The 25,728-nt window shown below is 55.0% G+C and overlaps 10 protein-coding genes across 10 annotated transcripts; 5 read left to right on the forward strand and 5 right to left on the reverse strand.

Moving 5' to 3' along the window:
- Nucleotides 1-57: 57 nt before the first annotated feature.
- On the forward strand, nucleotides 58-1,796 carry ATEG_00048 (CCCH zinc finger protein; the record flags this gene model as incomplete). The annotated part of the gene is made up of 2 exons (XM_001210134.1): nucleotides 58-1,584; nucleotides 1,638-1,796. The coding sequence occupies 2 exons, from the start codon at nucleotides 58-60 to the stop codon at nucleotides 1,794-1,796; spliced, it is 1,686 nt and encodes a 561-aa protein (XP_001210134.1).
- Nucleotides 1,797-2,626: 830 nt separating this feature from the next.
- ATEG_00049 (uncharacterized protein) lies at nucleotides 2,627-3,448 on the forward strand (the record flags this gene model as incomplete). Its single annotated transcript, XM_001210135.1, has 1 exon — nucleotides 2,627-3,448. The coding sequence occupies one exon, from the start codon at nucleotides 2,627-2,629 to the stop codon at nucleotides 3,446-3,448; it is 822 nt and encodes a 273-aa protein (XP_001210135.1).
- A 1,040-nt stretch (nucleotides 3,449-4,488) lies between these two features.
- ATEG_00050 (GPI anchored serine-threonine rich family protein) lies at nucleotides 4,489-5,257 on the forward strand (the record flags this gene model as incomplete). Its single annotated transcript, XM_001210136.1, has 2 exons — nucleotides 4,489-4,699; nucleotides 4,749-5,257. 2 exons carry the CDS (start codon nucleotides 4,489-4,491, stop codon nucleotides 5,255-5,257), a joined length of 720 nt encoding a protein of 239 aa, XP_001210136.1.
- A 1,311-nt stretch (nucleotides 5,258-6,568) lies between these two features.
- Nucleotides 6,569-7,864, reverse strand: ATEG_00051 (uncharacterized protein; the record flags this gene model as incomplete). Its single annotated transcript, XM_001210137.1, has 3 exons — nucleotides 6,569-7,351; nucleotides 7,404-7,641; nucleotides 7,701-7,864. 3 exons carry the CDS (start codon nucleotides 7,862-7,864, stop codon nucleotides 6,569-6,571), a joined length of 1,185 nt encoding a protein of 394 aa, XP_001210137.1.
- A 1,069-nt stretch (nucleotides 7,865-8,933) lies between these two features.
- On the reverse strand, nucleotides 8,934-9,814 carry ATEG_00052 (uncharacterized protein; the record flags this gene model as incomplete). The annotated part of the gene is made up of 2 exons (XM_001210138.1): nucleotides 8,934-9,467; nucleotides 9,533-9,814. The coding sequence occupies 2 exons, from the start codon at nucleotides 9,812-9,814 to the stop codon at nucleotides 8,934-8,936; spliced, it is 816 nt and encodes a 271-aa protein (XP_001210138.1).
- Nucleotides 9,815-10,560: 746 nt separating this feature from the next.
- nop12 (rRNA-processing protein NOP12) lies at nucleotides 10,561-12,213 on the reverse strand (the record flags this gene model as incomplete). Its single annotated transcript, XM_001210139.1, has 2 exons — nucleotides 10,561-12,030; nucleotides 12,085-12,213. The coding sequence occupies 2 exons, from the start codon at nucleotides 12,211-12,213 to the stop codon at nucleotides 10,561-10,563; spliced, it is 1,599 nt and encodes a 532-aa protein (XP_001210139.1).
- Nucleotides 12,214-13,581: 1,368 nt separating this feature from the next.
- Nucleotides 13,582-15,833, forward strand: ATEG_00054 (uncharacterized protein; the record flags this gene model as incomplete). The annotated part of the gene is made up of 3 exons (XM_001210140.1): nucleotides 13,582-14,579; nucleotides 14,637-15,123; nucleotides 15,183-15,833. The coding sequence occupies 3 exons, from the start codon at nucleotides 13,582-13,584 to the stop codon at nucleotides 15,831-15,833; spliced, it is 2,136 nt and encodes a 711-aa protein (XP_001210140.1).
- A 749-nt stretch (nucleotides 15,834-16,582) lies between these two features.
- Nucleotides 16,583-19,352, reverse strand: ATEG_00055 (RNA-processing protein PTA1; the record flags this gene model as incomplete). Its single annotated transcript, XM_001210141.1, has 7 exons — nucleotides 16,583-16,764; nucleotides 16,820-16,890; nucleotides 16,943-17,772; nucleotides 17,821-18,172; nucleotides 18,497-18,627; nucleotides 18,701-18,866; nucleotides 19,015-19,352. The coding sequence occupies 7 exons, from the start codon at nucleotides 19,350-19,352 to the stop codon at nucleotides 16,583-16,585; spliced, it is 2,070 nt and encodes a 689-aa protein (XP_001210141.1).
- A 922-nt stretch (nucleotides 19,353-20,274) lies between these two features.
- Nucleotides 20,275-21,331, reverse strand: ATEG_00056 (uncharacterized protein; the record flags this gene model as incomplete). The annotated part of the gene is made up of 2 exons (XM_001210142.1): nucleotides 20,275-20,924; nucleotides 20,980-21,331. The coding sequence occupies 2 exons, from the start codon at nucleotides 21,329-21,331 to the stop codon at nucleotides 20,275-20,277; spliced, it is 1,002 nt and encodes a 333-aa protein (XP_001210142.1).
- A 1,206-nt stretch (nucleotides 21,332-22,537) lies between these two features.
- Nucleotides 22,538-25,008, forward strand: ATEG_00057 (uncharacterized protein; the record flags this gene model as incomplete). Its single annotated transcript, XM_001210143.1, has 5 exons — nucleotides 22,538-22,612; nucleotides 22,793-23,069; nucleotides 23,199-23,709; nucleotides 23,764-24,044; nucleotides 24,152-25,008. The coding sequence occupies 5 exons, from the start codon at nucleotides 22,538-22,540 to the stop codon at nucleotides 25,006-25,008; spliced, it is 2,001 nt and encodes a 666-aa protein (XP_001210143.1).
- Nucleotides 25,009-25,728: the final 720 nt, after the last annotated feature.

A 25,728-nucleotide genomic window follows, 5' to 3' on the forward strand; every position in this document is an offset into this window, starting at 1 on the left:
CCACGAGGACGGGGACGAGGATATGGGAATAGGGGCGGAGGCCGAGGAGGCCACTATATGGCTTCGTCCGCACCCGCTGCTCCCTCCTACGCTCCGATGAACTATGCATCTAGTTACTCGACTCCAGCATATCCGAATCACCAACAGTACACATCTCCGCAACCGCAGGGCTATCCGAATGTGGCCAACTCGACTCCCTACACTGCTGCCAACCCATATGCCCACCCTGCAGCGACACCTGGCTCGTCCTATCAGCGGCAACCAGGCTACGATGCCGCTTACGCGCCGCCACCATCGACGACGCAGTCCACGTCGACCTACGCTCCAGTCATGCCCAACCCGCCGCATACGCAGCCCGCCCCGCCCCCAATGATGGGCCCGCCTATGCGCTGGGGATTTGAACAGGGCAATGCGAACCCCGCGGGCTCGTATGCGGGGGCCCAACGTAACCAGCGCGGTCCGCGTCCGTTCAATGCCTACGGTGGCCCGACTCCCACCGGTGGACACCAGATGCACCATGCCAACAAGCGTGACCACAAATCGGCGTTTGGCAAGCCGCAGTCCATCGGGCCGCGAGTCCCTGCACCACCGCCAGTGCCGAGCTTCGGTAATCCGCTCCCGTCAAAACCGCCCCCTCCGGCGGATGCCGCCCGGAAACCGAAGAAAAAGAAGAGAAAGCACAACCAGCTGGGGCTGACGCCGAAGACGGAGGAGCATGAGTCGAGCGAGGAGGAGGACGACGTAGACGAAGAGTCCAAGTTCGCGCAAGGGGGCGCCGCTGCAGCCGCACTCCAAATCACATATAGAGGCCGAACGTCGACATTACAGAGTCCTGAAGATATAGCTGCGTGGATCGAGGAACGAAAGAAACGGTTCCCGACCCAGGCTAGAATAGAAGAGAGAAAGAAGGCTATGGAAGAGGCGAAGAAGGCGCGCGAAGAAGCTGCGCGACAAAGAGAACAACGCCGACAGGAGACGAAGCGGGCGCAGAAAGAGCAGGCTAATGATGGGGCCAATCCAATGGATGAGGCTGCGAAAGCCAAGCAAAGGGCCGACAAGCTACGGCGAAAGCTGCAGAAAGAGCAGAAGCGTGTGGAAAAGGCCGAGGCTGATGCCGAGCGTGCGCGAATGAAGGTCGAGGAGTTACAAAAAGCGGCGTCTGCTCAAGCTCAGCCTGGGGGCAGCGGATCGGACGTGGCCCCTCAAGGGGTTGAAACTACAGATGCCGTCTCAACCGACACCGCTAATGTCGTACCGAGCAAAGATGCAGTGGAAGACGATGCAGCCTTGTCATCCCACGCCTCGGAGAGTAGCGATTGGACATCGTCCAGCGGGTCGGATACATCCTCAGATTCTGACGATAGCGACGATGACTCGGCGCCCGAAGAGGCCACTTCTCGACGCGAGGGACCCGAACGGGTGGCGCCGCCTGCAAGAGAGAGCAAGAAACGCATATGCCGTCATTTTCTCCGGACCGGGCGCTGTCTACGGGGAGATAACTGCAAGTTTCTGCACGAGAAGCCAGAGCGGCCGGTCAAACAGAAGGCTGCGGAGAAGCCCGGGCGGAAGGGACTTCTTCAAGCGGTGAGTTTCCTATATCAACAATCTTGGGTGTTGAATGGCTCTAACGGATATAGCTGCTTGGTCGCCAGAAAGAGGACGAAGATCGACGAGCGATGGAAGTGATAGTGTGGTTGGGAGAGAACGGGCTGTTGGAGAAGACCGAGTCTGGCGACAGTGCTCCAGCGACGGAAGCCCAGCATGATAACAGTGAAACTCAGCAGCCGGTTGGATAGACGAGTGACTGGCGCGGTGTCTGCTTGTACATATACGCTGATATACGCATCTCAACATATACGGAAACACGTGGTAATTCTGCATGCAATTAGTCAATACTCCAGCTTCTTCCCCGACTGGGGTGGAAACATATGCTACTACTCGTACTTATTAGCTCCACCTGCATCAACCTCGGTATTCGGCCAGATATAGCCTGGGATCTCCAACATTGTTAACCCACACTTTTTTCCCTGTACTCATCAAGTCCAGACAGTCGAGACCATGTTTAACATCCAGGAACATGTCATTCCGTGCCAATTCGTCCGCGAATACCCCCGGGCGACAGCCGACGGCCAAAACACCGGGCTCTCGCTAGCCGTCAAGCAATATACTCCGAGCACGACGCCGGACCCTTCATGCCAACGTATCACCCTCATCGGGGCGCACGGGAACGGTTTTCCCAAGGTGCGTCGCTTGCCATACTTGCGTATAGCGCATCCATACACGTTGACGAAAATTAAACTGGATATACTGTAGGAACTGTACGAACCGCTATGGGAGGAGCTCCACGACCGCCTCCTCGAGCAGCGCATTGCCATCCAGAACATCTGGATCGCCGACGCCGCGCACCAGGGCGCCAGCGGACTCCTTAATGAAGAGAAGCTGGGGAACGATCGTACGTCTACCCTACTACCTACCTTACCTTCTCCTACCCTACGCTCCTACAACGCAATCCAGAGTACTCACAGACGGTGTAGCCTCCCTCTTCGACCACTCCCGCGACCTCATCCACATGATCAACCACTTCCAATCGCAAATGACGCTCCCCCTGATCGGGGTCGGCCACAGCATGGGCGCCACGCATCTCATCCACGCCGCGCTCACGCACGCCCGCCTCTTCCACGCGCACATCCTCATCGAGCCCGTCCTCTACGACCGTCCCCCACCCCCAGCCGTCCGGGGCCCTGCGCACGCCGCCGCCGCCCGCCGCGACCGCTGGCCATCGCGCGACGCCCTCGCCGCCTCCGTCGCAAACAGCAAGCTCTACGCCACCTGGGACGCGCGCTGCATCCAGCGCTGGCTGCGGTACGGGGTGCGTCCCGCCGCGACCCCAGACGGGGCCGACGCCGTTACCCTCGTCACGACCAAGGACCAGGAGACCTTTGCGCTGACGCGGCCGACGTACCTGAGCCGGCCTACGGCTCCTCCCGATGGGCTTTGGGCACCGCCAGGCCCGGACTCGACAGCCTCGCTGGACAGGGCGCTGCGCCAGTACGCGGCCTGGCCGTTCCTGCAGCCCGAGCCGATGATCATCTTCCACCAGCTGCCGCTGCTGCGGCCGGCGGTGCTGTATGTATACGGGGCGCAGTCGGAGTTCCTGCCTGGTGGGGTGCGAGCGCGGGCGAGGTCGCGCACCGGGGCCAGCGTGTTGGGGAGTGGAGGGGAGGCACGCGGACGCGTACAATCGATGGAGGTTGAAGGAGCGGGACATATGGTGCCGGTTGAGCAGCCGGGGCGCATTGCGCGGCAGACGGCGGCGTGGATTGCGGGCGAGGTGCGGCGGTGGAGGGAGGAGCAGACGGGTGTGGAGGCGGAGTGGCGGGGGAAGACGGGGGCAGCGAGGAGGACGTTGGATGAGGAGTTTGTGTCGCGGTTGGGAGTGAAGCTGTAGAGGTGAGTGATTGAGTTGAAATAAGCTTGACCGTTGGATGGAGGGTTGCATGAGTCGGGGGATGGTGAGGGAGTCGGTGTTTCGTGTCGATCAGTGGGGATATACGAGTAGGGGAGTACCTAGGACATGGGGTAGTGCGGAGAGGGAGGGTTATACCTACCTGTGTATCTGGTGCGTTGAAGAGCAGATGAGTGTAAGTAGACGTTATGAGAAGATGATGCAGGACTACGGAGTATATAGGAAGGTAAGTAGGATGATATTGGTGGAGGATAACCCAGTTTGCCAAGGCTCGATCTCGGTAAGCTTCAAGTTTAATTGCAATCAGTGGATCCCATTGAGTGTTCGAGGGATTGTTGTGTTCTATTGATTCATCCATTCGTGTACATGTATGGAGGTAGGTACCAGGCACTTATATGCACCTTGTCTATGGATGCCATAGATGCAAGATGGAGAAATTCTCCGCATGCCTCGACGCAGGAGAATTCTGCGCATGACAGGCAAGGAATTTACAGCCGACGGGGATCGCGGAGATGAACGGTATGCGCTAGTAACGACGGTAGCTTGGTGTATCTCTAGGCAGTACCCAGGGACGGTGTCTGGGTTCCATGGGACTGAATCTATTATTATCGTGAGGAGAAAGAGAAGAGAATGAGGAAAGGGAAGAGAAGAGATGAATCAATTGAGATCAATAATTATAAAATAAGAAATGGAAACAATAATAAATACTTTACTCTATACTCCATACATACCAGTTGGACAGACGAGCCCATTGGCTCGCACTAGTAGACGAACAGACTAGCCCAACATCAACATTACACCGCATATACATAAACCCCGTCTTTTCCCTCTTTTCCCTCTTCTCTCTCTTTTCTCCCCCTCTCGCTTCGTCTTCCCATCTCTGGTCATTCTTTTGCCCCTTCGCCTTCACCCTCCCTCTCCCTTAAAAACTCCTCACCCTTGGTTGAGTTGACTCTCCAACTCTCCGTCCACTCCTTCTGTCCATTATTCCATCCCTCGTTTGCTTTACTATCCCTATCACCATGCGCTTCTTCTATCTCTCCCTCAGCGCCTTCGCCGCGCTCGCCGCTGCTGCCGACAACGCCAACCCCTTCAACATTCCCACCGAGGGTTACACCTTCACGGCCGGCAAGCCTACCACTCTCACCTGGCAGCCTACCACCGAGGGCTCCGTGACCCTGCGTCTGCAGTGGGGTTCCGTCCTGACCGCCGATTCCGGCTCCGTCATTGCCCGTATGTCGACTGATTCCTTTGTCCCTGGTCAGTTGCTAACCGCGCACAGAGGGCATCGCAAACTCCGGCCACTACACCTGGACTCCCCCGGCCAACCTGGCCGCCCAGCCGGACTACACCATCGAGATCATCGATGACAGCGACACCAGCGAGGTGAACTACCTCCCGCGCTTCACCGTGGCTGGTGCTACCGCCGTGGCCACCCACAGCGCGGCCACCACCACCACCTCTGCGGCCACCACCTCGTCCACCGAGGCTTCTACCTCCACCGAGGCGTCCACCTCCACTGAGAGCAGCACCACCAGCACCGCGAGCTCCAAGTCTCACTCGCACACCACCATGGCGACCACCACGAGCGGCAGCTCCAGCGCCGCCACCTCCACGGACAGCTCGTCCGCCGCCAGCAAGACCGCCGCCTCCACCACCACGGACTCCAACGCCTCGAGCACCTCCAGCACCGCCTCCGGGACCACCGTGCCCAACACCAACGCCGGCATGGCCAACCAGGTCTCGGGCGGTCTGATGGTCGCCATGCTTGGTGCTTTTGCCCTTCTGTAGGGGGTCCCTTCCGGACAAGGGGGGTCTCGTGCTGGACGTGCAGTGCTGTCTGCTGTTTAGTACATATTGTTTATTTTCTTTTTCTTTTTTCTTCGGCTACTTTCGTTGAGCATTTGCCCCCTTGCGTTGTCTCCCGGACGTGACTGATACCCCCGGGGTATGTAATGTTTGTCTTGAAGAGCGAAAGGAATTTTCGGGGTCAGCCTGGCCCCTAATTACTTGATTTCTTTTTTTTTACTGCTTATTTTCTTGGATGACTGGGTGGGATGCCCGCGTGTACGATGGGATTCGATGTAGATATGTATGTATTCTAATGAATTTGCACGTTCGCAGCATTCGCCGGGGGACTTGACTGTAAATCCCGACGCGGAGATAGGATAGGGGCGGCACAGCCCCCAGTAAGCAGGTACTGTACAGGTACCGGTACTTACGGTATGCATACCGGCCGTCAGCCGATCAGGTACCAAGTACCTCGCCCCCCAATCAGCACCGTTGACGGGTCCGCCCAGCATGCAGGTGGGAAATTAATCCACCGCGTTCTGGCGGAATGAACGCACGGAGAAAATCTCCCACACAATCAAACGCAGGCCAAACACCCTGTCTCTCTCTCCTGAATTCCTCCCTGTGCGACTTGTGCGACCGGCCTCGAGGAGCTCGCAGATTGGCCGGGACTCAGGCCCTTCGCGCCGCCGAGGATTATCCTAATTTTAGGAGGAAGCGATCCGTCGCGATCAACGCGGTTATCAGCTGGGTGGGGCTGGGAAATTGCGCTTCATTATTCTGTACTCCGTAGGTGTTGGTTCGGTGTCTGTTTAGTTAGTTAGTTAGTTAGGTACATACTAGTAGTTATGTACATAAGGTAGTTAAGGTACCTTAGTTGGTGGTTGGAGGGGTTTACTTTGTACGGAGTACTTCTCAAACGCGTCGTTTGGTGGTCAGGAATGCTGGTTCGATTCTTGATTGAAGGGTGGTATGTACGGAGTATGTTGATCTCCATTGTGCTCCATATGCTCCATATGCTCCATACTCGATGTGTTGCTTGAGCTGTTATCAGGTGGAGTCGGGATGTGATTCGGGTAATCATCGGCGTTCAGTATCTGATAACCGATATGATAAAGATCCATATCTTGGACTTCATGCATACGACTATTTGTATGTGTGCAGCTACAGCAAGTGTCGGGGTCTGCTAACCAAGTAGTACCCTAACTTCTCGTGACAACGACTCCTACAGATTGTAGCACAATTGTCATAATCATCAATTAAGGATAAAGTATAAGAATACGTCACCTTCCAGAGGCCGTATCTAAAGCATCACTGCAACGCCACCCACTGCGGACTCACCCGCCTGATGAACTTCATAAACTTGAAGAACCCAACTGCACTCTCCACATTGCCATACGGATCGACCACCCGTTCCGGGAACGCAATGCCCGCCCCATACAGCCCCGACACCGCCCGTCCACGGCCGTCATGGAACCCTCCCGAAACGGGATCAAACACCGGGTCCAGAGCACACCCGTTGACCGACAGCTCGGGGAGCGGGTCGCGCGTGAAGCCGACGGCCTGGACGAGGTGCGAGCACGACGGCAGATGGCGGCGGTACTGGGCGGGCTCCTGGCCGTTGCCGCAGTCGATCTTGGTGATGAAGCGGCCGGCCTCGGAGTGCGGCAGCATCGCGTCTTCCAGCTGCTGGCGCGCGAAATCCGCCGCCTGGCCTTTCAGGCCGGTGTTGTCGCGCAGGATCCACCCGTCCTTGTACTCGGCGTACCGCAGCGCGTGCCGCGTGAACCACTTGATGCGGAGGTGCGGGTGCGTGGTGCGGGCCAGCTCGACCAGGTTCAGGAGCGCCAGGATGGCGCTGTGGGATGCGCCCACGACGGCTATCGTCTGTGGCATGTCCCGCGGCAAGTACGAGACGAGATCGCTGGGTTTCAGCACTACATCCAGGTCCAGCCGTTCGATGTGGTGGTTGTCGTCCAGGGTGGGGATGGGGAGTTCTGTCGGGGAAGCCCCCGTGCAGAGGATCAGACGGGGTGTGAGGACCTCGATTTCGCGATGGTCCTGGAGTGTGATTCGAACCGTCCATTGCAAGGTCTAGATGCGAGATTAGTCACTGGACGGGAGAACTATAGCGCCAGAGACGGACCGTTTCAGCCAGGTTGGCGGCCGTGACCGCGCCCCGACACGCCAGAACCTGGTCCATCTTGACGATGCCGTCGGTCAGGGCCCGGACCACGTCGGCGGCGTGGTGCAGATGACAGGTCTTCTCGGGGTCCAGCTTGGCCATCGTCGAGAACGGACTGGGAATGCGGGTGCTGTTGATGACAGAGCGGAACGGCTGCACGGCCGTTGCATATGCCTGGAAGAAGGATACTTTGGTGTTGCTACCCGCAGTCAGTCGAAGGAGTTCGTCCCGACTATGACAGCCCGACGGAACACCCACCTGGGTACTTCACGGTATTTCCGATGTACTCGGCCCGCTTGAAAATAAGGGTCAACCCAGGCGATTTTACCCCCGAGCTGTTTCTCCAGCAGATTGCCCATGACAGCCAGACCGGCCGGACCAGCTCCCACGACAACCGCCGCGCATTTCTGGGGTGGGCTCATGGCGGGAGATGTGTGGTAGAATGTAGGTTCACAAGATCGGATGCAGATGAAAAATCCCGGGATATCAGAACATGAGATGTCTCCGGGCACGTAGACAGACAAGTCAGACGGTTTCTAGCAGAAATCGGCGAAGTAGCCGGGAGGACGGTGGGCTTTATGCGACACTGGCCGCAGGGAGTCGCCGGCGACTCTTTCGGCGAAACACGCAACTCGAGCGCATGCTGCTGGCCTGGCCGAGAGGGGCAGCCCCCTCCTCCCCTTGATATGCGAAACGGGAAGGCATGGGGCGAATGACAGGCGCCAGAGCGCAAAGTCTAGACATGGGAAACAGTTCTCGGGCGAGACCAGGTGCGCGCTGCGTCATTTGCATCGCCGATGCGGTCAGGCGGTGATATCCTCACGGTCCCCGAAGCCACCACGATTCGTCCGTGTGTGCATCGTCGCTCGAAGCAGCATAGGCTGGCCGTTGCGCAATCAATGCAAATGCCCCACCATCATTCTGAAGGGTAGATCCTGGCCGGTTGGCCTCGGACTTGTTCATGTGTTCAATCGCCGATTCGGGGATGGAGATGGTTCAGTCGGCGACTGACAGAAGTTGCGCGGGTTCGCGAGGGTTGCTCGACATCATGTTGGAGGGAGGCATCACCGGTCTTCTCCCGTGGTCTTGTCGCAGAACCAGAGCAGAAGACTCGCGATGCGGTCGTGGAGGAGAACGCGGTCCTTATATTCGACGGCCGTCGAGGGCTGACTGGTGGGGCTTGGCGCAATGGCGTGATTTCGCTGCCAGATGAGGTTATGGTGACATGCCCGAAGGAGTAAGTTTCCAGCAGATTACCTGTTTGGGCACTAGATCTCGATCACCTCATCTCTTTGGGCTGCTATAGGCTTGTAGGTGGACATACATGTAGGCGTACGGAGTACGGAATCTCCAGGTGAGTTACTAGGTTGGTATACTCCGGAGTGTGGTTCCGGTGAGGTTGTCTTACCCCTCAGCTGCCATGTACATCCATGTATGAAGATCAAAGTACAGTCAACAACAACTACTGGGAACAACATAACTACCTCTCAACTAGATCGCCCAGAACACTCGCACCGTGAGCTCTTTCACAATATTTAGCCATCCCATGTACCGCGCACGCCCCCAGACGGAGATCGAATCTCCAAGTTCCAGCGACCGGACTTGACTCCCGTCCAACGTCGCTCGGCCTCGGCCCTGCCTCTGCTGGATATCCTCCGCCTCGGGCGAGTCGGCCGGGATATTGTCGAGGTAATGCCAGACGACGACATGTCGGTCCGGCTGCTGCGACGCCGTCGGGTCGGCACCGTTGGATTGTAACTTGTTCGGCCCCGGGTTCAACAGCGGATGTCCAGACCGTAGACGCAGGCCGTCGGGCCCTCGGGGAGGGACACCCTGCGTCTCGACTGGGTGGTCGGGCAGATGGGCCGAATGGACCACTTCTGTATCGAACCAGGTGTTCGACCCGTCATACGGACGGGGGCGCCGCCCGCCGCCTTGGTCGTGGGAGGAGATCGAGAAGACGATCTTGCGGCATGGATGGATGGTGCGGTGGGGTAGTAGTTTGGGCGAAGGCGTCCCTATCGTCTATCCCCCAGCGTGGACGTTGTCAATTTCAATCCATGGGAGTCACGGGAGCATGGCAAACTCACCTCCGGGTCATAGCATAAGGGCCATGTTCGCACGAGCACTTCATCGCCATCTTGGTGAATCACCCGTCGGCTGTCCATTCGTACCTCGGCGGAGGCCCAGTACTCGGCCGCGTCCATGATCATGTCCACGATCTCCACGGGAAGTCCTTCCGGAACAAGCTTCCATCGCAGCATGAAGCGGACCTTGAGAACATCGTAGACTTCCGGGTAGTATGGTTCCTGCGGACCAGTCGTCTCCTGATTGTCCTCGTTTGGTTGTGAATCATCATTCGGAGGCGACATGGTCCTTCTAATCCCAAGTCGGTTGAATGCCGCAGAGACCGCTGGGAACATGGGTAGGTTTGTTGAGCTCCAGCTCCTAGTACCTGCTATCAAATAGATCGGTAAGGTCTGAACAGACAAGGCCAAGCACTGTACTCCGTACTGTGGCTATGAAGACGGCTGACGGTCAGATTGAACGGACAGGCACCAATGTAACCAGCCCCAACAAGGACCTTGTCTAGCTGCGCCACTTGCTAGACGAATATGAGCCGTAAAGAGTTATGCTTCTGCTGAATATCTTCTTTTCCTGACTCCACGTCGGTTTCTCCGTCGCTCATCTGATGCAAGAGTGTTGCTGCCAAGGAGGTCGTTCCTCCGCACCCCGCAGGATAAAGTAGGCGGTGATGGTAGGTAATCTTCGTGAAGTTACGCTGGTTTCATGTCACCAAGAGTCACTTCGTCGCTGATTGCGGGTATGTCTCATCAAGTCTTGCTATGCAGGTCAACATCAACAAATACAAGACCAACTGATCGCCTTCAGGAAGAACTACAAGAGGGGACCTCTACAATGACGTCACAGGCTTCCAGCACAGTTGGTGCCTCAGGTGTCATTGCACCCGACTGTCTACAACAAAGATACAACAAACGTTGACTACTCAAGATGATGGAGACGACGGGTATAGTAACGCAATAGTATGTGCCGCCGTGCAGACAGATCTTTCCTAAGATACATACAAAGTGAGCAGTCCTCTCACATCAACCCCGGTCTACTTTCCTCCGTCCGCTTTCTTTCCTCCGGCAGCCCGGAAAGCTGCTGCTCGCTTACTGCTGCGATTCTTTGGCTTGCCCTTGGACCCGCGACTCTTCGTCTTCACGCGGATGCGAGACCCATCCTCTGTGGCCCGATGGCCTTCAAACACCAGAGAGTTCTGCGAAATGGTCTTTTTCGCATCCGCCTTCAGCTTGGCTGCCCCGGCTCTACCAAACAGCTTGCCGGCACGGCCCTGGAGCGTCTTGTCGGCTTCGCGAAGGGTTTTGTTCGGAGCACCGCTGTCCTCGCGCTTCTTCATCACCTTCTTGGCCCGTGACACGCGGATCTTCCGTGGGAGCATGGGCGGAAAATTCTTTCCGTTAAGCAATAGGGCCTCCTCCACGCAATTCTCGTCATAGAACTGAACATAGGCAAATCCTTTCCCGACCCGAGTCGCACGATCTCGGACAACACGGACAGACTCGACGCTTCCTTTCTTTGCATCGTCGCCCTTCTTAGACCCACCCGTGTGGGCATTGAAGGTACGCCAGAGGCCCTCTTCCACATCCGCAGGGGCTCTCTTCTTCTTCTTTTTCTCCTCGCCCTCCATTTCGCCTTCTTGGTCCACAAAGTCGAGGTTCCCAACGAAAACGCATCGTTTGTTGTCGATCTTGGCCGGGTGCGCAACGCTGTCCACGCGCAGATGCCGGTCGAGGACGACCGTTCCGTTCAAGGACAGAGCCTTCCGGGCCCCCTGTATCGTGCTGTAGACAGCATATGCGTTGGTGCTGGGAGTAGTCTCATCCAGGAGCTCCCGCTTGGCGAATGCAGCTCGCTTGGGGATCTTCCCGCCGCTTGCAAAGGCCGTGGAACGGAACCGAATTGATTCCACCTTGTGCGGTCCCGTAGACTCGGGCAGTGTAGACAAAACCGATGCCAGATGGCGCAGGAGAGTCTTCTTCGCGGATTTGGATTTGATGGCCTCGCTAGAGACGTTGCCCAAGAACACCGTGCGGTTGGATCGCTCCAGCTCGTTCGCTGCCGTATCGCCTGTTTCCGTCTCGTGCTTGGGGACAGTCACCTCCTCCTCCGAGCTCTCATCGTCCTCTTCTTCGGACTGTTCCGAGGTGGGCTCCGCATTTTGTTCGCCATCGACTTTCTGTCGCTTCGCCTTCTCCTCACGACGCTTCTTTTCCTCCTTCTGTTCCTCCTTCGCTATACGGCGCATGTAGGAATCTTCCAGATCGTCGGTCGTCGTCGTCCGCTTCCGTTTCCGACTAGCGCCCTCGGTCTGTTCGACAGGCTTCTCAGGAGCCTCGACGGGCGATTCCGCGGCGTCCTGCATGGATTCGTCTTCATCGGGCAGCTCCTCTTCGATTTCGGAGAGTTCCTCATCTTCGACGTCTTCCTCTTCCTCGGCGCTGGGCTTCGTCTTGGACGGCGCGGGAATAACAGCAGGAATGGAGGGAGCCTTGACAGGGCCAGACTGGGATCTTGGTCAGTGAGAGGTCGGAACAAATTGAGAACATTCAACACGCACACTGTTTTCGAATAAAGATGCCAATGTGGGATCCACCGAGGTCTTCCCGCTCAGAAAAGGCAGCGAAGAGCCCGTCTGCGGAGGATTCTCCGACTGTGACTGCGACTGCGACTTGGATTTCTTGCCCATTTTGACTAATACTAATTGTAGGAATCCAGTCGCTGGAGGGTATACAGTGGCAAAGAGGAAAAGGAAAAAAGGAATTCCGGGTTTCAGGCCAACAATGTGGAGGGTTTGTCTCTCCCTCAACGCGGAAATTTTTACTTCTGTATCTTTTTTTTAATTACGGAGCTGATAGCCACATCACGTGGCATCCTTGCCCCGGTTGGGTTTTCCCGGGCGGTCAGAGAAAACTCCAACGAAAAAAGAGACAGTGATGGCAGAGATACCAGACTGCTTTTGATTGTCGCAAGTCCTCACAGTCAGGACTATTTTACCCTTTATATATTAACTATGAAAGTCTCCAGAGTGAGCTGTATAGACCTTCGTGGGAGGTGCTTGATGGGTGTTCCAGGCGGTGAACATCCCAAAGTCTGGATAACACCGGCAGAAAAGCGCCTCGCAGCGTGACGCTCTCCGTCGCCCTCCCTCTCGCTCTCGCTCTCTCGCTGTGATCTGCTCTTCTGCTTCTCCTCTTCCTCCTCTCTCGCTCCCTCACTCTCCTCCTCCCCCCATCGTTCGACCAACGCTGTCTCCCCTCGACTTCTCTCGACTTCCTCCTCCGAATGCAATCATTCCTCCGATTCGCTCGCTCAGCGCTGTTTCTTTTACTTTGACGTCAACCTCGTCTATGCGCCCATCCCGCGCTTCTCCTCTCGTGTCGCCCGCTTCCATCTCCATCTCCCTCCCTCCTCGTCAGGTCCTCCACCGCGCTTCTACCACAAAGAACTTGTCGGCGCTGGCCTGGGTTTTGGAATCGCTATAAAATAATATATCCTGTCCGACGAGCTTTTCCTCCTCTTGTCGGGTCCTACCGCGGCCGCTGACACAGTCAGTCCTGCTCGGTCGCTGGTCACAGCGGATTTCGCAATCGGCGCATTGTTGGATGGTACGTTTTTGACTTCCCTACTGCATCTATCCCAATCTCTTCCTATATGTCGACTCTACACTCGTGGTTTCGCGATGTCGGGCCCTTCTCGGTGCCGCGACCAGCACTCCAGCCGGGAACGACAGCGATAGCCTGCGAGTCTGGGGTGTGATCAAATCTCCGCACCGCCTTTGCTTGCAACTCCTACCTCGCTTCGTCGCCTTCACTCTCCTCGCTTTGATGATGGGAGCTATTTTTCTCTTCCCTGAATTTATGATTTTTTTTCACTTCCTCATAATGGCTTCAAATTTCACCCGCTAATAAAATTTCCTCGCGAAACTAGATCTTCTGCCGACTTCGCCATCCGCACCACTGACTTGCCTCCCCACGAGCTTATCCTTCCGCTAACCCGCTCAACCCTTTTTTTGTCCACCTTCACCTCCAAATCCACACACTCCACTACATCGCCCATGGAGGTGGCCGAGAGCACAGAAGGCACCTCGGTTGGTCCGTCCACCGGGGTGGATTCAACTCTCTCCAATGGCGCACAAAATCTTCTCTTCGACCATCCTTCTCTGATCGACGACGATGGCCGATCGAGTAGCTTGAGTGAAATCGATGATATGCCTTCCGACTATGAGTCCCCCAAACCCGAGAAACTGGCGGAAAATGACTCGGAGGCGGAAACGGAGCGCATTGAGGATTCCCCCAACCGCTTCCGCCCCGGGGCAACAAACATTGTCGTGAGTTCGACTGGCGTCAACCCCAGTCCAAGCAAACTCGCCCAGTCAACCACCTATGATGACGTGGAAGACGATGAGGAACAACTGGGAGACGATTCCCCTAGCAAACCTCGATCCAAAAACCCTCGAGCCACCGACGCCGCCGACGAGACCCCCGGCCTTGACGACTCCGCACTTTCCGAGGGTATGGGGAAGAAAAGGAAACGGTTAGGGTCTGGCGACGATGCAGGAACAGAGATGGACGACGAAGATGGGCCCCCTCAGAAGCGGCGCGGTTCCCTCCGGAGTGAGCTGAGCGACCCGCCGGCAGAAGACATCACTCTCACGCCTGAGCCCATGGAAGAAGAACCTTCCAAGGCTAATGAAGAGGAAACACCCGCTGACGATGTCCCTGAATCCGATCATCCTGCCCCGCCCGCGAAGGGCAAAAAGAGCAAGAAGAGCAAGCGAAAAGTACGAAAACCTCGAGATGCCGATGAAGACGTGGAAGGCACCGCAGACACCGGGGCAGAAGGCGGCCCCGATGATCAGGCTGGGGACGACGATACTGCAGAACGCGACGACGCCGACGACGCCGAAGCCGCCGCCAAGCTCGAGGAAGAATGTATGTTTTCACCCGTTGCTGCATCTTCAAATGTATCTGACACTCGCACAGCAGCGAAACGGATCTCCGCCATGGAATCCCTCTCCGTTCTTGAGAGAGAGTTTGCGACACTCCGCGACAAGTGAGTGGGCCTACATATGCAGTTTGGATGGACACTTACTGACAATTTGTTGGATAGAATCTACGACGAGCGAATCTCCAAACTCAATCGCGAACTGGAAATGCTGAACGGACCCAACCCCACCCACCCCGAATACCTACAGAACCTCGAGGTGATCAAGCGCCATCGTGACGCTAAGATCAACTACGAACACACGCTGTTCCAGTACCGGATCAAGGCTCTGATGAACAAGAGTCTAGCCGAACGGGCGCAACTCCATAGCACATACTTTCAACGAGTCCGCGACATTCGCGAGAAACACTCGAGCTCCATCAGCAAACAGTTTTACGCCATCCAGCATGACCGCTTCAAGACAGACGAACTGAGTCCCCAACATTATATTCCCTTTCCTACGCGCCGCTCGCAACAGATCGCACAGCAGACGGCTTACAACCAGGAGGTGTCCATCATGGCTGGCGTGGCAAAATACGTGGGCTTTCCAGCTGCGCCTTCACTATCCGCCGCACGGCCGTCCGAGCTCGAAGATGACTTGGAGAAGATGGGCGTGAGTTCGTTCTACTTTGTTTAATCAATGAAACCCCAGCTGATCAACCATGCCAACAGATATCCGTTGAGACCCGAGCACCGGCCTCCCAATCGCAAGCAGCGCTCCCCCGCGGCGCTATGCCCGCAATGTCTTCGAGTGTCTATCGGACCGCTGCGGAGGAGGCTTTCCTTGAACAAACGCCATGGGCAAACCCACAACATCCGATCCACCAGCAACAGCAGCGACCTCCCAGTCAAGTTTATGAGAATCCACGAGCGCCAGCATACACAACACCTGCCGCTCAGAAACGGGTTGTGGATGTGAACGCGCCGAATGGGTCGGCCTCCACCATCGCCGAGAACTCTTCCGCGAACAATACCCCCTACGACCAGGAGCAACCATCCCAAAACTTAGGGCCATTCGCCAACCCCGACTACGGCGCAGACCGAAGGTCAGGTTTTCGATCCTTGAGCTCCTCGCCGCTCGACATGCGGAAGCCCCATCCCGCTGCGTACCATGGGCTGGACCACCGCTCACCGCAAGGGGGCCTCCGAAACGCCGCCAATGCTTATTCTCCGCCTCCCGCCCGGCTGGGTCTCTTCCACACGTCCGCCGCGAAGCGGGAATCGTCACCACCGCTGTCTTCTTCGAAACCTGTAAATCCCCTTCATCACCAGTCGAGCGGGCTACTCGGCGGGGCTGGGTCCAACCAAATGGCAGCTCGATAGACACGACGACGGTGCTTTTTCTACGTATATCCCAGCATTTTCCGTTTTATACCGATCTGTTTCTCCGGCCGGGAAGTTTTGTATAGGGTTCACCAGGTGTTGTAGAGTATTGCTGCTGTTTATACGATGGTTCTATACTCATGTGTTCTTGATTGGTAATGTATGTCCACGGATCGGCTTGTATGACTGGACCTGACTGGAACGACGTCAAGTCCTCGTTACTTCCTCTCCAGGGAGAAGGTACTCCGTCTTGGTTGTGCGTTGGGGCTTATATCTTGTCACGTGTGAATATGGGCGAACTGGACGGATACATTGGCGTTTTTCTTTTAACTGTTTTTTATGGACGAACAACGGATGATATACCGACCGCGGTGTTGTCATGTTAAGCCTTGTTTCCCAGGTATACCCACAATGAACTAGAGTAGAATTTGGTTCAATCGAGATCATGGAGTCTGAGTACCTGTCCCCAGTAGTACGCGAGAATAATGCAGAAAGGTTCGTTCGCATTTATACACGTAGTGTTGAAGATTAGAAGAACTCGTGCCCATCTAATCCCACCTTCAGATAATCCCGACAATAGACAATCCGAGCTAAGATACAATACAGACAGAAATAGCAAACATCTATGAGAAATCAGAGTCAGGGAAATGTGTCAACATGTCGATATTCTCCATTGCACAGTCGATAAATGATGGTACTTCGCTAATGTGTCAAGAGTAAAAAGAAATGACAGGAATATGATAGAAAGATTATGAAGCGGCGGCGGTCGACGCCGCGGCCTCTGGTTTCGGGCTGGAGTTCTCGGATGATGCTCCATCTGGAGCGCCGTTCGGTGGCCCGGCGCGGTTGGCGAGTGCAGGTTGCTGGTCTTCGGTTTTCTTGGGACGCCAGCGCGCGAGAATCTTGCCGGCCGAGGGACGGGATTCCTCGTCTGGGTGTGTCAGTTTTGCTTGTTCTTGGTTTTGGTAGGGATTGTAAGAGCTTACATGTCTGATAGACGTCCTCCAACGCGTTGAGACATATTTCCCGCGCGGGAGGCCGGAACATGATTAGATACCTAGATGATCAGGGTTAGCGTCATACGTCGGTGGGCTAGAGGAGATACGTACAGCAAGGACTGGACGCAGAGGTTCACGCGCTCGGGGTCCTTTGCAAGACTAGCAACACGCTTTGTGATGGGGATGGTGACTTCGGGGATTTCGCTAAGGAAGCGGATGAAGATCTTCATGTCTCGCGAGTCCAGATACGGCAGGAATCCATCGAGGAGCTTCAGGGCCCAGTGGTCGTAATGCAAAGGCACAGACGGTTCTTCGTCGTCGTCGTCACTGCGGTGCGTCGCGACGAATGTCATCTGCACTCGATCGTTATACCACTCTTCGTTCAGCCACATGATGCCCACGTTGACCCGGCCACGGAAGTCCTCGAGGATGTATCGGTACAGAGTCTCTCGGATTGAATCTGCGATAGCTGGTTTTCGGGAGGCTTCATCCGCAGCCTTCTTGCCGTCCGCTTCCAGGCCGGCGGGGGCTCGGGTCGCGAGTCGAGTGAGAACAGTCACCCAAGCGTCTCGGTCGAACGTGCTGCCCGCCAACCGGGCAAAACCAAGATGTTGTTGTACTTTTCCTTTCGCAGACGCAGGGGCCACTTCAGTGGTTGCTAGCATGCCGAACACTCTGCTCACTGCTCCCCGGCCAATCTCGGCGGCTTCCTCCTCTTTCAGAGGCGGGGGTTGGGGTAGTACGAACGGTCCCAGAGATACTAGGTCCGGTTCGGCATCGGCCAGTCCGGCAGCGGCGGTGTGAGCTGGAGCCGCCATCGGCTCGGAAACGTCCATCGGCTGGTATTCGGGCTCATAATCATCATCTTCATCTTCGGCTGGGGCCGTAATTGTGCGAGCGGCATGACGTTGCAAGGCGACCTGATTTCGCATGCGGACAGCCTGGAGTATATTAGACATGTTAGGTTGGGGGGTTATAGGTTGACATACATCAACAGCTTGCTGTAAAAGGGACTGATCTACACGAGAGATAATGGAGGGTAAGATCCTGGCGACAAAGTCGGCAGGCATTGATGATCGTACATCAAAATTCTGCACAGCCGGATCTTCGGTGAGGGTATAGAGTTGTGCCCAGGTGATACGGCCTGGGGGCATAGGAGGGATATACAGCGAGCGAGGGGCTTCAGCACCGAGTCTAGCTCGTTTGGCGCTATCGAGGCCGTCGGTAGGCTCAGAGGGTAGTCCACGTTTGCGCGACGAGTCATCAACGGCTTCTATGCGTGACTGCATCAGTCGGTCGATGTATTGCTGCATCTTCCCCGCAAGAGGATGGCTTGGATTTCTGCATCTCCGTTAGCGTTCGTTTCTCTACCCGTGGCCGGGCTTTTGCAATCCGACCTTTTCATTATATTGATCATCAGCGACCTGGCGGTCCTCTCCATCGACTTGACCGCAACACGTATCGTAGGTGTGATTGGACCGCGCACTTGCTTCGCAGGGATGAAGTTCATGACGGCGTTGATTATCTTATTGCCAACCGACTGTCTGGATCGTATAAGGACGGAGAGGGAGTTCAGTGTCGCATTCACTAGGAGGGGATCACTATAAAGGGTTAATGCCGACTCCAGGGTTTCGGATGATAGAAAACAGAAAACAGAAAACATACCTCGATTCCTCCTGGAAGACAGACAGAAGGCGATCCAGCAGGCCAGAGGCTTCTGCTTCCAGGTTGGGAAGTGTGAGAACGGCATGGTTTCTAGGGACGATGGCTAAAGAGGTTTCGTTTTGATCCGGACGCTGTGGTGAAGTGTCAACATCAATAGCGCACTGCTATGAGCCTAAAGGGATATCCATGCAATTGTAGACATACTCTAGGGTCGGCGATTAGGCCATGGGTCTGAACTTGGACGACCCGCTGCACAAATTTGATACAGCATATTTTGACCGGATAAGGAAAGGAATCCCATCGGCGCAAGATGTCTTGCTTCATGGCCGTCATATTCTCCCAGACCGCGGCGTCGTCTGGGTGGTTGATACTGCATGATTCCCATGTTAGTAGCCATAACACTTATGGGCAAAAATTAACGGATATAAGCATCTCTTTCGTTGCAGTCGTCCGACTTGCATCTACGAGGGCTCCTCCTCCCAGGTGAACAGAACAGAGAACAAGTACTGATCACCTACATATGTCTAAAGACCAGGGGATATAGACTGGCGGCGGTCTGGACTATGTATTTCAATGTCGCGGTATCCCGTTCCGGCAGCTCCAATATCTCCCGCAGAGTTGGTAGCACACTGGTCGCCAACTGTCTCTTGGGGCCCGAATTAAACGCCGGGCTGGCGAAAGTCTCGGCGAGGAACTCAGCTCCCCAGCGCCGCAACTCCACGCGCGCGCGGGGACCGATAATCGGAAGGACACCATTCACGATCTGAGGATAGAAGGCGGCATCGCCGAGGACGAGGTTTCGGGCCGCATTGAGCTGGGCGATTTGGTCGACTAGGTGATCGGCCGACTGAGCCATGGCAGCTCGATTCGCAGGAGAGGCGCCGACCGGCGGAGAGGAAGAGACGGAAGGATTTGGAGGATGACTCGAGTGGTCAAGGCGCGCAAACGAGAAGTTCTGTGACGGTTTGCTACAGTCGAATTGGGTTTCGTGAAAAGCGCGACCAATGTTGACCGTCCGCAGGTCGAATGAAACGCGCCCCGGAAAGAGAGGGCGTCAGCGTGGAGTCGGGGGTTCGCTCTCGTTCCTCGATGGCATAAAATGAGTGAATGGAAAGGAACGGGGAAGATCGATCCTACGAACGCTGGGAGGAAGTTGGTGGAGAGGAGATGGAGAGAAGAAAGAATGCCCGATGGAGAACAATGATGAAGTTCCTTGGCTGATGGAGATTCCCAATCGGGAAGTCGACGGCCCGGCAGTTCGGCCGAGCCGATTTAGTACATTTGACGGAGTATACAACTAGAATTTGATTCTACGTGTACCTAGATAATGTCGTTCAAGATCAGAGTGATTTGGGAAGGCAATTAATTATGGCTACTGCTGAATATACATCATAAGGATGACGTCGTCTGCGAAAAGTGCACTACTTTACTCTGCAGAGATATATACCAACGGACGACATGCGTTGTTTTCACATGCTCGGCACCATAGAGAGAACGATAAATACACTGCAGAGATATATTGCATGAATAGTTAATATAACTAGAGTTCTGTGGCTGATTTGTATCATGCGGAGGACGCTGACGCATTTTCTCAATATACAGGGGTTTTAGTGGAGGATATTCTTGGTCCATGAGGGGTCTATATAGACAGCATAGACAAGATCTCCATCCGACCAGGTCCAAGATCTTGCTTGCTTGCTTGCTCATGTAACGTACTAGTACATTAGGGGTCGTTCATGCAAAAGTGACAGAAATCAAGGATTGCTTGATTGAGCATCCTATCGGCGCATCGCCTCATCCAGAAGGCTCTCTGTATGGCCCCAGACAAATTCCGGTATCTTCTGTTCCCGATACTGTGCCAAAATTTCGGTGCTCGGTCTCACATCACCCTTCCAATTCAGAAGATAAGCACCACTTCCGGCTTCGCCAGTAGTACCAGTCGCTACGTCCCCAGTCTCCAGCGGAACTCCTTGGGACACGATACCCTGCTTAGCTGGGTAGCGCGCAGAGCTCAGATGGAATAAATGCCGCTCGCCACTTTCACGGAGATTCACGGAAAAGGGCCACATGAATGGCCACATGGCGTAGTTGTAGAATGTCGACACCGGTGCAGGGAAGCTGTTGGTGTAGATGTTGGTACCAACAAGACCCGGGTAGACGTGAATAAAACTGACAGCCGGGTGGATGCTGGCGAGGTGTTCCATGCTTAGGGATGTCATGGTGATGGAGTGCTTGTAGGCGTTGAGAAGGGAGAAGTTGTGCTTGAGGTCGAGGTCGGACGTATTGATGGAGTACTCGAAGCCGCCACCGTAGACACTGACCACTCGACTTGGCCCAGACGACTCCAAGAGTGGGAGAAGATTCTGGATAAAACGCATGCGGGAATAATAGCGGAGAGCGAAGAGGTAGTCGATACCTTCGACGGTTTCTGGGATCCTTTTGTCAGCACAATGCACTCCCTGACATGAACCCCATCTGCATACCGTTTCGACCCCCGAGAGAGATTCCTCCGGGGGTCATAAAGAGAAAGTTCAGCTGCTTCTGCTGCTGGAGGATCTGCCGGCACGCGGCATCCACATTGCGCACTAGCGATACATCCGCCTCGATAAAGTGGAAGCGGCCCTTGGGATTCAGTTGGCGCAGCTCAGACAAGAACGGCCGGGCGCGCGCCTCGTTGCGACCGACGATATAGGCTGTAGGGCTGTCGGCATGACGAGCCAGTTGGCGCAGGGTGCTCTGGCCGATGCCACTGGTGCCACCAACAAACAAGGCAGTGATGTTGGAGAGGGCCCGAATCCCGGCGTTGGATGCTTGTACTGTCTTCAGAGATACCATTTTAAATGTCAATGAAATGGAATGGACACGACTGGAAGGATTGTGCTCTTATAGTATTTACGGAGTATACATTCGGCCCCAGGAAAGCCGCATCGGTGATCCCCCGCCGACGGATCACCGATCAACCAAAGCGGGACCCCGCGATCCCTCCCGTCCGACGGCCCGAAATCTGATCGGATACTGATCTAAAAACACCATGGCCAGCCATGGTCTTCTTTTCCCTCCTTACCTTCTCGTCATCGACGACATCGTCTGGCAGCCTCATGCGCATTCCGGGCCGAGCTGCGCAAGAAAACCGCATCACAAAAGGAACATCGCAGCTTCGCCGATTCCCCCCTTCGCTCCCGCTGATGTCGGATCAAGTTACTTCGGGTGGAAAATAATCGGCCGTTGCAACAGGATTCCAAACAGCGGAATGCTTCCGACTTCTCGGACCCAGGTTCTCGATGGGGGAGAGAATTGTCCGGTTGGGTGGTGAAGGAAAACGTCTTAGGTCGGTCGCTGGGTGGGGGATTTTGATTGGGATGACTGGAAACTGGAATCAGTGACATTCTGAAGGTGAACTAGAACTGGATCTATGAGACAATGCTTACCTGGCCGTCTGTAGCTCTCGCAAGTCTTGTCGAAGACGCTGAAGTTCCGAGACGAGATCTGGCCTAGAAATTGTACTCGATGCTGCGCTCTGATCGGGGTTGGTCGTTCTGATCCCGGATCCTAGTCCGCTGGACAAACTAGCGGTGCTACTGGAAGGGAACACGGGTTCATCCTGAAAAAGCCCCCAAGCTTCGCTACGAAACTGTGTCAGCTGCGTGTCTCATTGCGATCATGGTCAGTCGTACCGATAGGAGGCCATTAATATTGTGGTGGTAGAGAGAGAAGCTGACGTCGGGCGGGGGGCCAAAGACGCTGTCTGTCTCATTTCGGTCTAGTCCCGACCACCTATCGTTTGAGGTAGTTCGCCATGACCAACAACGTCCTCCTCCTAAACTACCAACGCCCACGCGGTCGCTGCATAGGCTAGAAGCGAGCTACCAGATCCCCTTTCTGGACTCCAACCATCGGGCCTTCTCGACAACCTGGTGCCACAGCTTGCAGACTCGGCGAGTGAGACGCTACAAAGAACACAGCCAGATCTTTCTCTTGCCCGAAGTCCGGCCTCTCAACATTGACGCTCCTGATTCTCGATCTTGTCCGATCGATATCAGCATGCACCCGTGGACTTCGGGAAGAAATTCGCCGTTTTTACCTCCCGACAACGAAGGCGCGGCGGAGTTGGGGGGTGTGAGCATGGGTGAAGAGCAGCAGCAATTACAGGAGAGGCACGCTCAGCACCAGAAGTTGTGAGTACAACATGTCGAAGCCGATGAGACCACCGACGCGCCTTATTTATCAAGCTTTTTCAACAGCAATAACCCCCGAGCATGCCAGTCTTGCCGTGCCTCTAAAGTAAGATGTGACCAGCCTAACCCTGGCATGCCGTGTCTCCGGTGTCAGAAATCAGGCAAGCCTTGCATTGATGCCGCGAGCCAACCAGGGAAGAGACAAAGCCAATTCAACAACCGCATCCTCGAGCTGGAATCGCGAATTGAATCGATATTGTCGTCCGCAGAACTGCAGGACAGCGTAGGGGACAAGGATATCGCCCAACCTAGCCCTCTGCGTTTGCCTTCAGAATTGTCGCACAACACCCAACAACATGATCGGAACCCGTCCATGGGATCCATGATACCGTTCAATGGTGGGTTGGCCCGGAACCAATCCGGAAAGTCGCGAGTTGCATTCATCGCTAACATGGCCAACCATCCGTCTGTATGGGTAGGAAATTCTGGGATGGAAGATCTGAATTCTAGCATACAATCATGGCTAGATAGGAACAATACAGACTTGGATGATCATACCACAGAAACGATTTTCACTCGTTATGTGGCCAACATGGCGTCCACCTTTCCGGTCGTCGTCTTTCCACCAGGCACCACAGCGGCCGACGTCCGAAGGAGTAACCCTGTCCTTTTCCTGTCTATTCTCGACGTGGCCTCGTCAGGATTCTGTGAGCTTGGAACTCAGAGGAAACTCCGGAAGCTGATTGTTCAGGCGTATGTGTATTGCATGCTGCGATCCAAAGAGTATACTCTCGGATTGCTCCAGGCCTTGATTGTGTCTGCCACTTGGTATCGTACGATTGAGCCTGTCGAGCCTGGGGAACAGATGGACATCTACCAGATCAGTCACACAGCAGCCAATATGGCCTTGATCATGAGATTGGGGGAGAGTTTGAACGACAAATCCTGGCGGAAGAAAAAATGTCCTGGAAGCGCCCTCCAGGCGGAGTCGCTGGAAGCTCGGCGAGTGTGGCTAGGGTGTCACTATATATGCTCGAAGTAAGAGAGAGAAAGGTATGGAAAAGCGCCACAGCGTTAACCTAGTCTATGCAGTACTTCCATGTCCCTCCGCGCCCCGAATGTCATGAGATGGACCCGTCTGATGGACGAATGTCTGGAGGTATTGGAAACTTCCCCGGCAGCCCTTCCGTCGGACAGGCTTCTGTGTCACCATATCCGGCTGCAGCATATAACCGAGGAGTTCGCGATGCTTATGTCTTCGGAAGAGACTTCTGCTCCTGAGAAATCACGAGCGACCCAGATCCAGGTGACCCATTGTGCTTCCAAACGGCAGCTCAGCGAATGGCGTCGGAACGTTGCCGACGGTTGGGATGGTAATTCCTCCATTCATGTCCTTGATTTCTTGCCCAGCGACTGACGCAGAGTTGTAAAGAGTCCCTCGAGTTTTCGTATCATTTCTCATGCTTGTACATAAACGAAGTGGCCCACTGCACGGCGACGAGTGAAGAGCTTCCCAATGAAGACAACACTCAGCATTCGGCGCCACCACTACCGATCGTGACAGTCGAGCCGCATGCGGTTACCGATTTTATGGAAGCGATAGACGGCATCTTTCGAGTGTTCACCTCGCTGGATATGTCGACCATTCGGGCCCTACCGGCGATGCACCTGATTCGGATAATCTACACATTCATCATTCTGGTCAAACTATACTTCGCGGCAGCCAAACTACCGACTCAGAACGCCGTACTGCAAGTCGACCGACTCCAGGTCTCTGAGCGCCTCAATCGCGTTATCCAGATGACCGCAGGATGGGGACCTTTGTGGCCCGCTACGAAACTAACAACCGTGTTCTCCAGAATGCGGTCGTGGCTCGAAAGCGGAGAAGAGGGCAGTCGCCAGAGGTTGCAGTGGGCCGGGTCGTGGCTCACTGTATGGGAGTTCAAACTGTCGGCCAGTAGCCGAGACAAGCACGCCATGAACATGGTCGAAGCCGCCTCCGGTGGTGGATCGATAGTCGCTTCCAGTTCACGAGATCCCGCGTCCTGGGCTCCGTCGTTGGCGTCCACGGACATAGATACTCTGGCCTTTTCGCTCGAACCACCTCTTGACACTGGGTTCTCAGCACCCCCTCCACCTGCGGAAAGCCAACGTCTCGATGATCTTCCAGATATAGATCAGATGGACGACATGGGTATGGACTGGAGCCAATTCTCAAACATGGACTTTGACTTGCACAATTTAGCCGCGCCCTTCTCGCCAATCCCCCCTCGTGGCTTTGATCCTGACGCAGCAATGAAGGGAAATTACTCAAGTGCACGTTATGATGCTATTTAAGTCTCGTACTGACAATTTAAAGCGGATATCAGTATCGCATAGAGTCAACCATTATTGCCGGATGAGGCCCCCATCCCACATTATACGAAAGCCCAGAGTAGGCATGCTACTTTTTCGTTTCATGGCTTGGTAACGTTGGATTACAGGGTAGACGCAGGGACAGGTTCAGTCAGCACTATTCTCCAGCTGGAAAACTTGCATGAGGTATACCTACAGCGTTTGCTCCTTATGAACACTCGGAATAGTGTGATCGCTGACTAAGGACCAAACTATTCATAAATAAAGCCAGTATAAGTTTTGTAGTTGGCTTGTAGACGCGCCACATCTCATCGTATGACTTTGATAGCATCTGTTTGACAGTATAATTCAATCCAAAATATTGGATCATCCATCTATTATTGCATGTCCTACCTGCATTTATGTGTCTTAGGACCTGGCGTATATAAGACAGTCTATACCGCAGTGCCAAGCCCAATGGTCCGATTCTCTTCCGCCTCGACTTCTTCCCCGACGACTTTCCACTCAGAACTCCAATCCTCCTTTGTCCGCTCACACAGCTCACAATCACCATGCCTGCTGGAATGTACGTACACCGTGGTCCTCCGAATTGCATCCCCTCCAAACACCATCTCCCATCCCTCTGGAGCAAACTACCCCGACCATTCAATCCATTCCCTGACTGACATCGATCCAGCTTCAACTCCACCTACTACGGCAAGG

This window comes from Aspergillus terreus, genomic scaffold, assembly GCF_000149615.1.
Source record: "Aspergillus terreus NIH2624 scaffold_1 genomic scaffold, whole genome shotgun sequence".
Lineage (NCBI taxonomy): Eukaryota > Fungi > Ascomycota > Eurotiomycetes > Eurotiales > Aspergillaceae > Aspergillus > Aspergillus terreus.